The sequence below is a fragment of the Gracilinanus agilis genome, chromosome 2 (genome assembly GCF_016433145.1).
Source record: "Gracilinanus agilis isolate LMUSP501 chromosome 2, AgileGrace, whole genome shotgun sequence".
Classification (NCBI taxonomy): domain Eukaryota; kingdom Metazoa; phylum Chordata; class Mammalia; order Didelphimorphia; family Didelphidae; genus Gracilinanus; species Gracilinanus agilis.
This window is the reverse complement of record NC_058131.1, coordinates 426279764-426295822: the sequence shown is the minus strand read 5'-3', so window position 1 is coordinate 426295822 and position 16059 is coordinate 426279764. Positions and strand designations below refer to the sequence as shown.

The 16059-nt window shown below is 43.5% G+C and overlaps 1 protein-coding gene across 3 annotated transcripts; it reads left to right on the top strand.

The window, feature by feature from the left end:
* The first annotated feature begins 4076 nt into the window (after positions 1–4076).
* On the top strand, positions 4077–15836 carry IRF1 (interferon regulatory factor 1). 3 transcript variants are annotated; one of them, XM_044664670.1, is made up of 10 exons: positions 4077–4152; positions 5815–5906; positions 7266–7365; positions 8215–8391; positions 8513–8562; positions 8659–8794; positions 10161–10280; positions 10895–10941; positions 13170–13302; positions 14867–15836. In XM_044664670.1, the coding sequence occupies exons 2-10, from the start codon at positions 5820–5822 to the stop codon at positions 14989–14991; spliced, it is 975 nt and encodes a 324-aa protein (XP_044520605.1). In that variant the 5' UTR covers positions 4077–4152; positions 5815–5819; the 3' UTR covers positions 14992–15836. The 3 variants fall into 3 exon arrangements, with proteins under 3 accessions (XP_044520605.1, XP_044520603.1, XP_044520604.1); XM_044664668.1 differs by having other exon boundaries at positions 10892–10941; XM_044664669.1 differs by lacking the exon at positions 4077–4152 and having other exon boundaries at positions 5776–5906; positions 10892–10941.
* Positions 15837–16059: the final 223 nt, after the last annotated feature.

Sequence of the window (16059 nt, the reverse complement as noted above, 5' to 3'; positions counted from 1 at the left end):
TCACTCAAGAACAACAGCTTTCATGAAACTGCTTCTTCATGGTGAGTCCCTGTCACAAAGAAGTGAGTCATTTAGTCATTGAAACCACTCAGTAAACAAGAGGCTTTTTCTGAGTATCCTTAGCAATTTTCCTTTAGCCCCAAAACAAGTAAATCTGTGATCTTCTCAGTGATGCAATCCTATTCTTCTTCTACAAACGGGAATTACCATTAGCAGATGCTATTCTGTTCAAAATTTGAAGACAGGATTTCTTCTCAAACCCATCAACTAGTAACACTTTGCACAATTATCTTAGTAATATAAAACAAACAATCTGGAAGATGTCTGAATTCTGATCAAAGTGCCCCATGATGACTGCCCTGAGAGTGAAGTGGGCAGAAAGGTGGTAGATGGACTGCAGGCACAGAATGAGACACACACATTGTTGGATATTGCCAAAATGTTGCTTTGTTTTATTTAACTTTGTTTCTTTGTTATAAAGGAAGGTTCTGATGGGGGGGCGGGGCAGGGAGAATTATTGATAAATGGTAAAGATGTTTAAAGAAAAGAATTCCAGTAAAATATTTATTTAAAAAATAATAATAAAGCAACTCAACCTGTCTTAACCAAACATCTAACTGGAGGAGTGATTCTGTTTGCAGGCATTTTACTAAGGGAGGAAATTGTGGTTTCAGTAGATTTGTTTGGCTTTTCTCAGGTCCTATCTGTTAAGGGCCAGGACCTTAGAAAGGAGCAGGGCTTCCACAATCTCTTGGCTTTCCTCTTCCAGTAACCAGGAATATTGTTGACAGACTACATGTCTGGTACCGATCCTAGGCTAGTAACCAACTGTGCAGGCAAACCAAGGCACCATCATAAGGTACTATCCACAACAATAGACCAAACTGGGTTACAGAGTAAATGACCCTGGGCATGCTTGGGCTGTGGTACAAGGAAGGAAGGGAAAAAATCCTTTTTGCTCTTCCAGCGATTGGCCAGCACATTCCTTGATTCCACCACCCCAGAGATAGGTGAGACAGAACCCTTACCAGAACCTCTGCACTCAGTAAAATCCTCTTTAGTAACACTGACTTAGAGGTGTAGAAACTTGACAGAAAGGAAGGAGTGAGTTGATTGAATGATACACAGAAAAGAGGAAAAGTAACTATTACTTGCCACAAATGATAACAGTATGATGCTCTGAAGGGCCAATCAGGGATTGAAACAATGGACTTGAGTTCAGTCCAGGGACTAACTTCTGAATCAGCAGCAACTCCACAGGACTGAAGTACTTAAGTTAGCTGGGGTCATCTGAATTCAAGGTCAAATTCAATTTTATCAGGAAGTCAAATACCACAGAGATTAAATGTGAGAGAGTGATATCTTTGGCCTGAAATCTGATTCAGGTTAATGGGTTATAACTCAGCTCAATTACAAGTCCCACAGAGGTACCACCAAATAATAACCAAGAACAAGAGAAGTCTTGGTTCTTCCTCATACAGTCTCATCTCATAGGAACATAGATTTATATTGGAAGTATCAACCTGAATAAACATAGAATCATGAAAGCAGTTACAAAAGAACCCATCTTTAATCAGGACAAGGAAGACAATGGTCTTATGGCCATCACACAGAGTCATACACGCACCACCAAATAGAACCACCAGCTCTAAGACTGGGAATAGTATTTCCAGGAAAATATACCAAGAATGGGAATTTCCACTGAACTAAAGAACTTGGAGTTCTATTTCTACCTTAGGGAATACAATCAAAGAGAAACAATTGACTAGTTACATAGGAGACTGGGAAAGAGGTTGTAGGAGGCTAGGGTACCTAGGAGAGGCCTAAATACAATAAGAGAAACTATGAAAAAAATTTAAAGGATACTTAAGAATTGACTCTATGGGTGCTTGATGGCCTTTGGTTTAGTCTGGGACAAAGAGTCAGTTTGAGAGTTTCTTGAAGGCAAGTTCCCTTGGGACAAGGGTAAATTTGGGGTTTTATAAAACAAGGTTTTCAAAAGGAACCTTTGGGGCTATCTACCTCTTCTCTTTATTCTCTGAAGTACCATCTGCATCTGAGCTTTTCTCCTCTGGGGATGACCCTGGAGCCAATAAAGCACATCTTCAGACCCATTCAGAGAGGGTCTTGCTACTCCCCTTGGAAAAGGTCCCCAAAGTTGGTTCTTCCACAGTTTCCTTCACCATTCAACAAGTGCTGTACCGATACACAAAGACAAAAATGAAACAGTACCTGCCCTCAAAGAGTTTATATTCTATTGGAGTAAAGTAGCATGTACAGTGATAAATAAATTTAAATTTATGCAAAATATGTAGTAATTTGGGTGAAAGGGAACATGCAACTGGGAGACATCATGATAGGCCTCATGTAGGAAGGAACATTTGAGCTGAGCCTTGGAGGAAGCTGAAGATTAATAGGGGAAAATTTCTCAGGTAGAGGGGTATGCCTGGGCAGAGAAAAGAAGGGTAAGGGAACATTATACAGTGTACTAGAAACAGCAAGAAGACCATTTTGGTTGGAAAGTAGAGTGTATGAGAGGATTGGAAAGGTAGACTGGAGACAGATTGTGAAGGATTTGAAAACAAAAAAGTGAGGAGAAATCAACCCCAGGCTGTCTGTGAAAAGTTCCTTATTCAGTTAGGGTTGATTATGAGCCCCAGCATTAGAAGGTACGCTCCTTGAAGACCAGAAACTATCTTTTTTGCCTCTTTGTATCTTCATCATTTAGCACAGTGCCTGACACACAGTAGGTGCTTAAAGTTTATAGGTTAATTGATTCTTGTTTCACGAGTGCATCAGAGGCACTTAACCGTTTATTGATTTGAGTTGATTTATTGGCTCTGTAGAGGAGTAATTGCTAAGGGAGGTGTGGAAGGGGAATCTTAAGTCTTCCCCCAGAAAGAAATTATCCTTTTTCTCTCAATTTGTATTGATCTGCAAAGAGGATTCACCCTATTTCTGTCTCCCCAACACCCAGATCACCAGAGATGGTGCATTCAGTTCTGTTCCTGTAGTTGAGAGACCATTGTGATCAGAAGAGGCAGCCTGTACTATAATTCACAAAACACTTTCCTCACAACATCTCTGTAACCTAAGTAGGGTGGCAGAAACGAGACTGGAAGGCTTATACTTTCAAGTTTAGTTTATTGATAGATAGAGAGGTAGATAGACAGACAGATAGATCATCTCTGCCATCTGTCTCTAGTCTGACATTGGTTAGGGAGTCAGGGGCAGGGTGAGAACTAGAAACTCCAGCTCTTTTAGGTGCCTGGTATAATGGCTTCTGCTGATTTTTCCTGATTTCAATCTCTGGCCACCCGGAAGGTGGCAGATACTACATTCCAGAGAAAGGTGAGTCCCTGGCACCACAGTTTAGCATCCTCCCCCTGGGGCAACACCCCAGCCTACAGTCTCACCTTGGTCTGGAAAGTGCAGAGAAAAGATGGCATGAGGAATAAAGTAATTATGTAGATGTGCAGGATTCCAAAGCCTGGAGTGAAAAGAAAAAAACCAAAAGCAGAGGTTTCCTGAATAACCTTCCCCTTCTTTTTCTCTCAGGTGAGGCAGCTAGAAGCTAGGAACCCCGAGGGGTTCTCTCCAGGGCTGGCCAGACCGCCGGTCGGGGGTGTGTCTGTAGCCCGCGGGGAAAGGAGGGGGAAGAGAAGGAGGAAGGCTGTGGGAGATCGAGCTAGCGAGCTAGGGAGGGAGAGTGAGCGAGGGAAAGAGGCTCTGTACTTCCCCCTAGCCTCTAGCACTACAACGGCCTGATTTCCCCGAAATGATGCTCTCTAATCAGCCAATCAGCGGTGGCGAGGCTCCCCATTGGGCGGGGACAGGCTCAGCCCAGCGCGGGGAATCCCGCTCAATGTTTCCCGGCTCCAGGACTCGGGCTCAGAGCGAAAGGCGCCGTCCTAGAGGTAGGAGCTTAAGAGCAGGACCCCGAACAGAATCCGTGCCTCGGACTCTGCAGACTAACCACGGCTGGGGATATCTGGAACAGGGCCGGCGGAAGCTCAGATTAACCTTCTCTGGTGCTGCCCCGCAGAAAGCGACTGCGGGCCCAGAACTAGGCGGCCGAAAATTGGAAACAAGGCGAGCTCCGGTTTTCCTAGCCAGACTTCTAAGGCAGCGGCGGCGCAGGTCCCCGAACAGGTAACAGGGGCCTTTGCTCACCTCCTTTTCTGGGCGACCAGGGCCACTCTACTACCCCACCCCTCCCCCCTCTCTCGCACCGGGAAAGAGCGCTGGGAACGAAAGTAGGAGAGCTGTGTAGGTCTGCGGCCGGGGGTTGACCCCTTGGGCTGGGGGGAGGGGCGCATTTCTAGCTTGGGCGCCCCTGTCATTGCTTATTCTAAGGCTTGGGCGTCTCTTCCCCCAGACCAGGAAGTAAAGACCATTAAAAAAAAAAAAGGCAAGAGAGCTAACCTGGCGCCAGCGCTGCTGCTGAGCAGAGTTCTGCTGTCTGCTGTTTATGTGCTGTGTTTGCTCTGTTGTGTGCTGAGCTGAGTTGAGCTGAGCTGAGCTAAGCTCGGCTGCTTTGCTCTTTTCTGCTCTGCCTCCGGAACCTGGCCTTGGGAGGGCGTTTGAGGACAAGCAGCCCTGCGGGAGGGGGTGCTAGCTGCCCACAGAGAGGAAAGGCCGGGACGCGCTGACCCTCCCTCCACCCAACCAATTCTCCTTCCAAGTCCCCAGGCCAGGAAGCGATTGGCTTTTGGTCCCAGTTCCTGGGATCATTTGGCAATAGCCTAAGGGTGATGATGCCTGCTTCTCACAGCCCACGCCCCCGTGAAACTACACTACACCTGGAGCACCGGGGTCATTATCCCGGGGCACCCCCGGAGCCACTGGGAATCTGTATTGCTCGTGCCCCCAAAAGAAGGCCAACCGAGGGCCAGCCTGCCCATCCCCCTAATTCTAGGAAGAACGGCCCCGTTGCTGACTAGTCCACAACTTTTAAAAAACCTATCTCAGAACCACCTGTCTCGGCAAAGCAAGTGTATAAGTTCAAACTCCCAGTGACCCCGAGCGGGGACATACGGGAGCTGGAGCAGATAGTTCTTGCAGGGCAAAGTCTGGGAGACTAGTTAGGCGGACTAACTGGCGGTACTGTCCCCCTGCACAGCCGTGGGAGGGGCTTCCTGGAGGAAGCAGGGAAGGTTAATTCGGCTGGGTGGCTGGAGCTCCTCCTTAGAACTGAGGGTGGGGGTTGCCGACACTGAATAAATAGTTATCTCTCCCTCAATGGCCGGCAGATCGAGAAAGCTGTGTTTTGAGAGGTTGCAGGACAGACTTACTTAGGAAACGTTGAAGTCTCCCTTAGCAAAACAGGGAAGAAAATCTCTGGCTGCCCAAAGTGATTAGTTTTGTTAATAGCAGAGTGGAGAGAGAGTGGACTGTTCATCTCCGTGATGATAATTCATAGCTGGAGATACTTTTCTTGGCAACAGGTGGCCTAGAAAGTGAAATGGAGGCCCCGCCTTCACAAAGAATTTTGTATCTGTGAAAAAAAAAGGCATTTCAACAACAACAAAAAGGGTCTTATTTAATCTTCTCCACAAAATCCTCAATTTATCTTATTTCCTGACCTTCACCTCACTCACTTTCGGGCTGTTTGTTGAGAAGGAAGGAACTTAGTAGTACAAGAAATGTTTGTGCTTGGTGTTTAAGGATGTCTCTTGCCTTAACGTGTCCTTCACTATGCATGCATCACCCTCCCTAGTTGTAGCTGCATATGTGTCTGTGGGATAGAGGTGGGTGTGTAGAGCAGTTATTTCCTTCAGCAGTTAAACTTGAGCCGTTTTCTTGGCTTCACAGACAACATGCCCATTGCCAGAATGCGCATGAGACCCTGGCTAGAGATGCAGATTAATTCCAACCAAATCCCAGGCCTGACCTGGATTAACAAGGTGAGAGCCCCACCTGTTTGTTTGTTGTTTTTTGTTTGTTTTTTTTTTTTTCCTCCTCTCCTGCTGACCAAAACTTCATGCTATATGAATTGAAGGTCCAAATGGATCTGGGAGAGGAAAGAGGTTAGGAGGTAGAAGAATGCCTTTTCCCTGGCTGTATCCTATATAGTAAGATACTAAATGTATGAGGCACAAGTCATCTTGGCCTACTGTCTTTAGTGTTTAGGGCTCCTGAGCACCCTCTTTCAGTCCAGACAAGATCCAGGCCCAGGAGTAACTTCCCATGATGCTTATTTCCAGCATCTTGAGTTCCTCAAACTGGACTTCCCCACTGTAGAATCCCACCCTGATGTCAGAAGTAGACAAAGGATTCTATCTGACCTAGAGTTGTAAGGGACAGAAAGCCAACCAGAAGAAGTGTTTTACCTTTCGGACTAGGAATGAGCCTTTAATCAACTACTTAGCTCTTTCCTACTTCAGGGGAAATAATAATTTCTATTTTCCTTTCTGAACATATGGTTTCATAAGCAATGGGAAACTTTTGTGATGAAATTTCCTCTACCAATGCTGATCAACAATTGGTGCAATTTATTGGGAGCCCCCTTAGTTTTAGGGAGCTGCCTAGGACACTAGTGGGGTTACGGGATTTATTCAGAGTTGCACAACCATACGTGTCAGAGGTAATACTCCAACCCAGATCATCCATTACTATATGCTGCCTGTCATCCTGCATTTTCTACTTTTCAAAGTTGTCATATACACTATTTCATTTGATCTTCAAAAAACCCCTCTGAGATAGATATTTTACAGATACCTTATCAGTATCTGAACTAAAGTCCAGAGACTTTGAAGTAACCTGCTCAGAGTTCAATAATAAGTTAGCTTTATTGTGTGTCTTTTGCCTTTCAACTAGTTTTGCATGGGGTAATGGGATCCCCTTAGTTTTTGAAACAATATTGAGGATCACTATGCCCAGAGGAGCACTCTGTCTCAAAAGGATGCATTATTACTCACCTCTCTACTTAGAATAGACTGTGTAGCCAGAAAAAGGCTTCAGACAAAATCCAGGACCAGGGTCAGAGGCTCTCCCTCAGGAGCAGGAATCAGTTTGTTGCAACTATAACATATATGCATCATTATTGTGCCATGGGGGTCTAGTTGGAGAAAGATTATATGTTCTATCTGAATCAGCTTCAGATTTCATATATGACATAAGTTTCATGCCCCTTGCTATGCTATTATATTGCCCCAACCTTAGTTCATGTACTCTACTTTTGAATATTATTGCTTCTTGGTGACTTCTGGATACATACAGAGGAACAGTTTTATATTCATTCTGAGCTCTTCTTTAAACTCCAGGAAGAGATGACCTTCCAGATCCCATGGAAGCATGCAGCAAAGCATGGCTGGGACATCAACAAAGATGCCTGTCTTTTCCGGAGCTGGGCCATTCACACAGGTAGTTAAGGTGCCAGGCCTGGAGCTGGGCAAACCTGAGATGCAGAAAATGGGAGATGAGGACCCAGATGGAGGGGATTTATTTAAAGTGCTCAGAGCTCTTTCTGATCAAAGAGAAGGTTGTTTTTCTTTGCTTTGTGTTTCTCATCAGGGTCTTTGGTCATTGCTAGTCTTAGAGAAATCTGTTTTCTGACTGCTCCTAGACCTCAGCTCAGGCTGGGCTTTTCTTCTCTAATGCAGGAATATGGGCTTTACCTTATGTTGCTGGTCAGCCACTTACTCTGTCCTATTCATCAATAGGATTCTTGATAGCCATCATGTTCTTGATATTTTTATTTATTTATTTAACAGATTACAGGTAATACAAATTTCCACACAAATTTTCCTAAGTTACATAATTGAATTTATCTCCCTCCTTTCCCTTCCTCTCCCAGTGCTAGCAGGTGATTTGATCTGAGTTATGTGTGTATTATGATGCAAAACATACCATCATGTTCTTGAGCTAGATGATTAAAGATTTTTTTTTAAATTCTGATCCATGTTCCTTCAGAAAGTTTATAGTCTCCTTGGAGAATTAGAATGTACTCATATAAGACACTTAGAGAATATTATAAGGAAATGAGGCAAATCTGGTCTTTTTGAGCATAGTAGGATAACCTAAGGTTGTATAGTGGCTGCCCAATAGATTGTAAGGGGCTCCAGTCACAGCAGATACTGCCTAGGTCAAGAATGAGCTCTTAACCCTTGTCCAGGTCTCCCTAGGATATATATATATATATATAAGACACTCAGTGAGACACCCACTTGTTTTCTCCTTTCAGTGATCCTAATGTTCTTTTATACTCTTTAGGTCGCTACAAAGTTGGGGAGAGGGAGCCAGACCCTAAAACGTGGAAGGCCAATTTCCGCTGTGCCATGAATTCCCTCCCTGACATAGAGGAAGTGAAGGACCAAAGCAGGAACAAGGGCAGCTCAGCCGTGAGAGTGTACCGAATGCTCCCACCTCTAACTAAGAACCAGCGGAAAGGTATAGGGGAGGATACTACTTGGTGGGAGCTATGGGAGGAGGTGATGAGGACAGATAGGACGAAGAAGGGAGACTGTTTAGGAGGATAGGATAGGTGCTCATTTATATGTCTATTTTACAGAGAGAAAGTCCAAGTCATCCAAAGATTCTAGAAGCAAGAGCAAGAGAAAGGTAGGTATCTACTTGAGGAGACTACCTGGTTAATGACATGTGGAAAATGGGAAATCAGTGCTAGGCAGGGGCTTGAATTTCTTCTGTTCTTGACAGTCATATGCAGAATCCAGTCCTGACACTCAATCAGATGGGCTTAGCAGCTCAACTCTGCCTGATGATCACAGTGGATACACAGCTCAAGTTTATCCCGAGCAGGACATGGAAGTGGAAAGCTCCTCAATCACTTTGGGTAAGTCAGTGACCATGTGTGTGCCACTGACATGTAAAAGCCAACTGACTGTCACAGAGCTCAGTGTCCTTTGGTATCTCAGCAAAAAGGGACCTTGGTCAAACCCCTTTATTTTAGACAGATGGCCAATAAGGACTTGGAAGGGAAGGACTTAGTCATAATTCTACTGTAGTTAGTAGGCAGAGGTGGGACAAGAACCCAGCTCTTTCTCAAGACCATTGTTCCTTGGGGGAGGCATTTCACAGCTCTTTTTAAATCTTAATTCTTTGTTAGCCAAGTTTATCCATTTATTTTGGGTGTCAAAAGATCCTGAACACTGGGGACACCCAGGCGCTAGTCCTTAGGAATAAAAACATTGTTCCCTACTCTGGGCACTTTTACATTTCACTGAACCATTGTCAGTCAAGTTTGTGGTTCAAGATAATATGAGTTTTCCAGTGAATTCAGGCCATATTTCTATCAGTTTGGACAGGAAAATTTGGAGGTCTTCAGGATGAGTTATTGTTGTGATATGGTGGCCAAAAACAGCTAATTAAGTATTGGGCTAATAGATGAAGGGATGATTTTGCTGTACTCTGCCCTCCACCCACACCTAGAGTATTCTGTATAGTTCTAGGTGCCATAGTTGAGGATACTGATAAGTTGGATAGCATCCAGAGGAAGACAGAATGGTATATAGTCCTTGAGTCTATGCCATATGAGAATGGGTTTAAAGAACCTGAAATGATTAGCATGGAGGCAACTAGCTGTCTCAGTGAATAGAACACTAGGTTTGGAATCAGGAAGATTTTAGTTCAAATCTACCCTTAGACACTAACTAGCCATGTGACTCTGGGCAAATCATTTAACCTCTGTTTGCCTTAATCCATTGGAGAAGGAAATGGCAAACCAACATCCAGTATCTTTGCCAAGAAAACCCTATATATGGGGTCAAAAGAGTTGGGTATGACTGAATGAACACCACCACCACCACCACCAACAGTGAATCAGGAAACATGATAGCTATTTTCAAGTATTTGAAAGAGGAATTGGTTTTGTTCTGTTTGGTCTTAGAGATTAGAAACAAGAGCAATGGGTAGAAATCATACAGAGCCTGAAATTAGGAAAAACTTCAACAGTTGGAGCTGTCCAAAAGTGTAATGACCAGCTGCCAAGGGAAGGAGTGGCTGCTGCTCCTGTTTGGAGCAGAGGTTAGATGGGCCATTTGTCAAGTATGCTTCAGTGGGAATTCTTTTTCAGTTATGGGTTTAAGTAGATGACTGCTGAGTTTTTTCCCTTCTAATGCCAAAATTCTTTGAGTCTGTGAATGGGAAGAACTGTGATCTTTTATGGAAGCCCTGACTACAGGCTCTTACTCATTCTCCAGAACTCTCCTCCTGTGATGTCACCAGCACCCTCCCTGACTGGCATGTCCCAATGGATATCCCTGATAGCACCAATGACATGTATACCTTCCAGGTGTCGCCATTGCCCTCCAGCTCTGATGGTTTGTATCTCCTGGGACCTATAAAACTATTCTTACACTTCACAGTGGACAGCACTTTTGGATTCCCATTTTGTACTAAGCTTTCCCAGAAGGTTCCCTGGTCCCAATAAGATTGGAGCTTAAGAGGGAAATATTAGCATTACCTTCTCATTGGGAAACTTTAATGATAGGCCAGGAAGAAATGAGACAGCAGAGATATCTTGGCATTATGGGCCAAGTGTGGACTATAGTGGTCATGGAAAGGAGGGAGAAAACATGGTGAAGGAACTCTGGTGGGATCATTGGGAGTAGTGGCAAAGATTTGGTTTAGGAGGGAAGCAGCCTGTTTCTCTGGTTTCTCTGTAAGTTGTCTCTAGTACATTTCTTTCCTCTTATGGAGAGGGTGGGCTAGGAACAGTGACTGGGCTTCCAGGAATCTGGAATGTCAGAAATAGTCAACTGTCCAAATTAGTGAGGACTCAGGTTCTAGTAGTCCCATCAGTCCAGTCTCCTGATGTGGGAAGGCCCTGTGACATGGGGTGTGTAGGGTGAGTTTGGTAGGGATGGCTTCTCATGGAGAGTGCAGAGATGACTCAACAACCACCTTTTCTCTACCCTTTACCACAATACAGCAGCAACGGAAGAGGAGGAGGAGGAAAAAATAGCTGAGGATATCATTAAGGTAAAAATCCCTTTCTGCTTTTATGGTCAGCTTTAAGGAAGTGGCAGTTTGTTAGTCATGGAAAAACAAAACAAAACAAAACTAAGGAAGCCTCTTTAAAAAAAAATAGCAGGTGCTAGTTTATTACCACAGAAAAGGGAATCACACACAAGTTACTACAGACATACTTGGTCCTCTTTGTCTAACTACAAAGATACTCAATATTAATAGGTCCAATTTGAGTCTCCTTCTTCATATAGGGCCTTTGGGGACATTGTAATAATGATGAGAAAATCTCAGTTACTTTCATATGACTTACCTAATCTATGCTGGGGCTCACAACTAATGTTGAATCCTCAGCCAGCTCCCACACATTAGTCAGTTGGCACTGAGGGAATGGTGGCTAATTCTTAATACTGGACTTTGGAGTGCAAGATTGTATCACTTTTTTGCCTGCAGAAATCTTGTGTACCTAATTATGTTTTCCTAAAGAAAATTTTCATTTGATAAACTCTTAAGTGACTAGCATTAAGTGACAAAGCAAGCAGGGCATCAAGGTAGTAACTATAGTGTTAGACTTGGAATCAAAAAGACCTGGGTTTGAATCCCTCCCATTTGGGAGCTATACACCCTTGAACAGATCACTTAGCTCCTCTGACCTTCCATTTCCTCATCTGTAAAATGGGAATAATAACATCTACTACTCAAGAGTTCTTATAAAGTTCAAAAAAGAGATAATGAATATAAGATAGTTTGTAAAAATTAAAGCACTACATTAACATATGCTATTATGTGCTAAATGTTGGGATTACAACCATAGATAAAGCATAGACTTTGGTTGCAAGAAGCTTATAAGAGAGTGTGATAAATGTGATGAGAAAGTCCATACAATATGGGAAACTTGGGATCATATTGAGTGGGGAGGACATTTAGAGGCCATTGAAGAGAAAGGGACTACTTCAACCTTGAGCTGAGGGCTGTGAAGGAAATCAAGGAAAGATTCAGAGAGGAACAGGTACCCAAGTTAGGTATGGAATGAAATGAGGGACTTGAGGAGATGGAGATGGTATCCAGGATATGGAAGTTCCCAAAGGCGCGGGGTACACCTTGGAGACCATGGAATGTGTAGAAACCAGAGAGGGCAAGAAGTTAAGAATTATAAATGGAGAGAAACTCAGTTTGACTACTATATAGATAGCCTGTGAAGTAGATGAGATAAGGCGGAGACATAGTTGGAGACAGATTAGGGAAGAACTTGAAAAGTTCATAAGTTTTTAACTTATTTGGTGAGCAATAGAGGGAAGCATCAAGGGATTTTGAGCAGAGGAGTCATAATCAGAGCAGGTAAAGGCATGAAAATTAGATTGAGAGGAGAGAAATCAGGAGTTAAGGAGCATATTACAGTAGTCCAGAGGAGAAAATATGCAGCCTGAACTAGGGTGGTTGCAATTGAGTAGAAAGCAGAGGTCAGGTGCAGAAGATATAAAGATAAAACCTTGGCTACTATTTTGATGAGAAGAATAGAGAATAGGGAAAAGTCCAAAAAGATTTCCAAGGCCCAAGAGTGTTGGCAGCTGGGAGGGCCTGGTTCCACTGAGAGAAATAATGATGTTAAGAAAAATGGGGTTCAGTTCTGGACATGATGAGTGGAGCAGCCAAGTGAAGTTGTTTTAAAGTGTGGTAGGCAATGAATGGGGAGCCACTGATGCCTTTTGATCAAAGGAGTGATGTGATCAGAGTTAATTGAGAACTACCTTATTTCAGTTCTAATCTTGTTTGATATTTCCTCTCATTAAATTAAAATGCTACAGAGCATTGAGTCCAAAGACCTCAGTTCAAATCTTGATTCTGCCCTGTACTTTGCATGTAATCCTGGGCAAGTCACTAATCTTTGGGCTTCAGTTTACCCATCTGGAAAATGAAGAGTTGGAGTAGATAATTTAAATTCTGACATTATGACTTAAATATTTACTCCAGGCTCTTGGTGGAGCGCAGTGGAGAGGGCACTGAGAAGAGAAAGGATAATGTGTTGGGGAGTCAATAAGCTTATGGGTCAGGATAGTGGGCTGGCCACTAGGGGTTTGTGCCATGGGTTGAGGGAATGTTATTCAAGGTCCTTCATGCCCTGTTCCTTTGGAGCTAAGTCTGAGGCCAGAGCATTGGCCCTGGGCAGTGGTTCTCTATCCCAGGAGCTTTGGTTTGTCAGGGGAACTGTGGGGAATAACCTCTTCCTTTCTTGCCCTTTCTAGCTAATAGAACAGTCAGAGTGGCAGCAGACTGATATTGATGGTAAAGGCTATCTGCTTAATGAACTAGGTACCCAGCCCCTCTACAGTAACTTCAGCTTAAAGGAAGAAGATAGTGACATGGATGGATCAAGAGGTAGGGAGAACCCTGGGCCCAGGGGGGGAAGAAGGGAGGCTCCTGAGAGGGAGATGAGGCTTAATGGCAGTATAACCTTGGGCAAACTCTGGATCTCAGTCCCCCTCCCCACAAAGATAGGGAGAATAAGATGCTTATTAGGTACCTTACCATGCTGTCATGAGGATCCAGTCCTTCCCTTTGTCTCCATTTACTCAGACACCACCCAGGCTGTGGCTCTCATCCCATTGCCTGGACTGGTGCAGAAACCTGCCATCTGGTTTCCCTGACTGATGTCCCTCCACTCTGACTGATCATCCTTCACAGAGTGATTTTCCTTAAAATGCAGGCTCCTCCCCATCTCCATAAACTCCAGTGGCTCCCTGACACTTGGAGTTCTGGATAGGAATTCCTGTGTTTGGCATTTAAAACTTTCCTCCTCACTCCCAGCTCCTGTCTCCAGGCCTTTTCACTGCCCTCCTCACAGCTACCTCTTAGAATTCCTATGTTCTTTTGAGACTTAGCTCAAGTACCACCTCCTACATGAAGCTTTTCCTGATGCCCCCAACTGCTAATGCTTTCCCCACCTTCTCATTACATTTTTTTCCCTAACCCTTACCTTCTATCTTAGACTCAATATGAAGTATCAATTTAAAGTAGGAGAGTAGGGAGAACTAAGCAATTGGAGCTAAGTGACTTGCCCAGGGTCACCCAGATAGGAAGTGCCTGAGGCTAGATTTGAACTCAGGTTCTCCTGACTCCAGGCCTGGCTCTCTGCTTTCTGAGCTACCTACCTGCCCATCCCTTCTATTGAGTTTGTATATACCTCTCTACATGCATGTCTATCTCCCCTAAATGTAAATTCTCTAAGGATAGGCATATAATAGGTGCTTTATAAATGCTTGTTAATATAGCATTTAAATGAGATAATTGACAGGAAGGTATTTTTTAACTAAAGATTAACTGAAGTGTGGGGTATTATTAGTGGGTATATCTCAAAGGAGTAACAGAACCAAAACATCCTCTGTTCAAAATTCCTTCCCGATGAGTCACATTTCTACTATCTATGGCAGATTAAGTAATAGCTGCAATTTCTTATTCCCTGAATTCCCCTAAAATGAAAATGGCTTTCCCAGTTGTCCTCCTACCCATTTGGCATTTAGGCTTGGGCAAAAAAAAAAAAAACAATGTAAAATTTATGAAACTGGTCTCCTTCCCTTCTCTATTTTTATTTTTTGCCTTTGAGTTAGAGACTGAAGACCCTATAACCCAGGGGTCGGCAACCTTTTTGGCTGTGAGAGCCATAAACGCCACATTTTTTAAAATGTAATTCCGTGAGAGCTGTACAGTGCTCACAGTGCGTGCTCCTGTAACAGTGCCTGAAAAAAAATTGATTTTATGGCTCCTGCAGAAAGAGCCATACATTGCCGACCCCTGCTATAACCCATGGAAGAGTAGCCTTGGGGTCTGGGAGCCTTCCTTTTTCCAGTGGTATAGATAAAAGAGGCCATAAGCATGCCAAAAGACTTTGTCCCTCCAGTTTGTGGCTGACATATCTCACCTCTCCTTTCTCATTTTCTTCCAGAAGTTATTGAGTTGAATTTACATCAAGCCTTCACAGAACTGAGGACCCTGGATGCAAGTTGGATGGACACCTTGTTGACGCCTGTTCGACAACCCAGCATCCAAGCTATTTCCTGTGGGCAGTAACCATGTTCTCTGCCCCCAGTGAGCCAGTGGGGAAAGATGGACCCCAATGGGCAGTGTTGGTGGCTGGTGAATATAGAACTTTTATCGCATGGCCCCAAGGAACATAAGAGTCAGGAGAGGGCTGGACCTGTCCTCTGGGAAGATTGGTATCTGGGTTTTAATATGTCAGAAAGACAGTGAAGGCAGGGGCTGCCACTCTTATTTCTACTTATTAATTTCCCACTTTGTGAGCTCCCAACTGCTATATTCTGGATTTTCCCAGTGAGATATAGTGGCTGGGAGATTTGGGCAAACTCCTGATTTGGTACAGAGAAAGAAGGATCAATTAAGTCAGACCTCTTGATGTCCCCATGCTGGACAGAAAGTTCAGAAAAAACCACTGGTAACAGCTATTTGCACTAAGAATGATTCTATTTTGTAATCATTTGCACTAACTGAGCCCCTTTCCCTAAAGACCCTTTGGCTGGCATGTAAATGTGAAGGAAAAATGAGTCGCAAACAAACCGTACTATTCTTCCAGGTTCTCTGCTCGAGAGGAAGCCCTCTCCTGAATCTTCATTCACTTTGGCTGTGAATAGTTTTTCCTCAGATAACCTGTCTCTTAAAAATATACACTATTCCCCCCACCTCCTTGCCTTCATGGCCATCTACATTTATTTATACAGTCCCTTGGGTCAGTACTCTATCCAACTCTTGGGTTGCCCCACAGTGCTTGAAGAGAGAAGTGAATGTGCCTTGGTTTGACCTCTAAAGTCTAAGAAATACCATCCGCTGTAAGTCATTTATATATGTGATCATATGTACATATGTAAATATGTAAATTTGTTTTTATTAAAAATGTTTATAGAGGAATCCTATGAGTATGACCCTTTATGTGGAAATATATATCAGAAAATAGAGATGAGGATAAGTTTATGCTTCATTGTCAATAAGCTTTTTTTTTCCTTCTTTTAAACCCTTACTTTTAATATCTACAAAAGATTGGTAAAGACTAGGCACTTGGAGTTAAGTTATTTGCTTACCCATCATCTATCTATTTATTTATTGTTTGTTTTATTTTTTAGGTTT

Excerpts from the sequence above, each read along its gene's own strand:
- IRF1 (XM_044664668.1), top strand. The coding sequence starts at position 5,820 with ATGCCCATTGCCAGAATGCGCATGAGACCCTGGCTAGAGATGCAGATT. Across the intron at positions 5,907-7,265 it reads GCCTGACCTGGATTAACAAG|GAAGAGATGACCTTCCAGAT; the intron begins GTGAGAGCCCCA and ends TTTAAACTCCAG. Across the intron at positions 8,795-10,160 it reads AAGCTCCTCAATCACTTTGG|AACTCTCCTCCTGTGATGTC; the intron begins GTAAGTCAGTGA and ends CTCATTCTCCAG.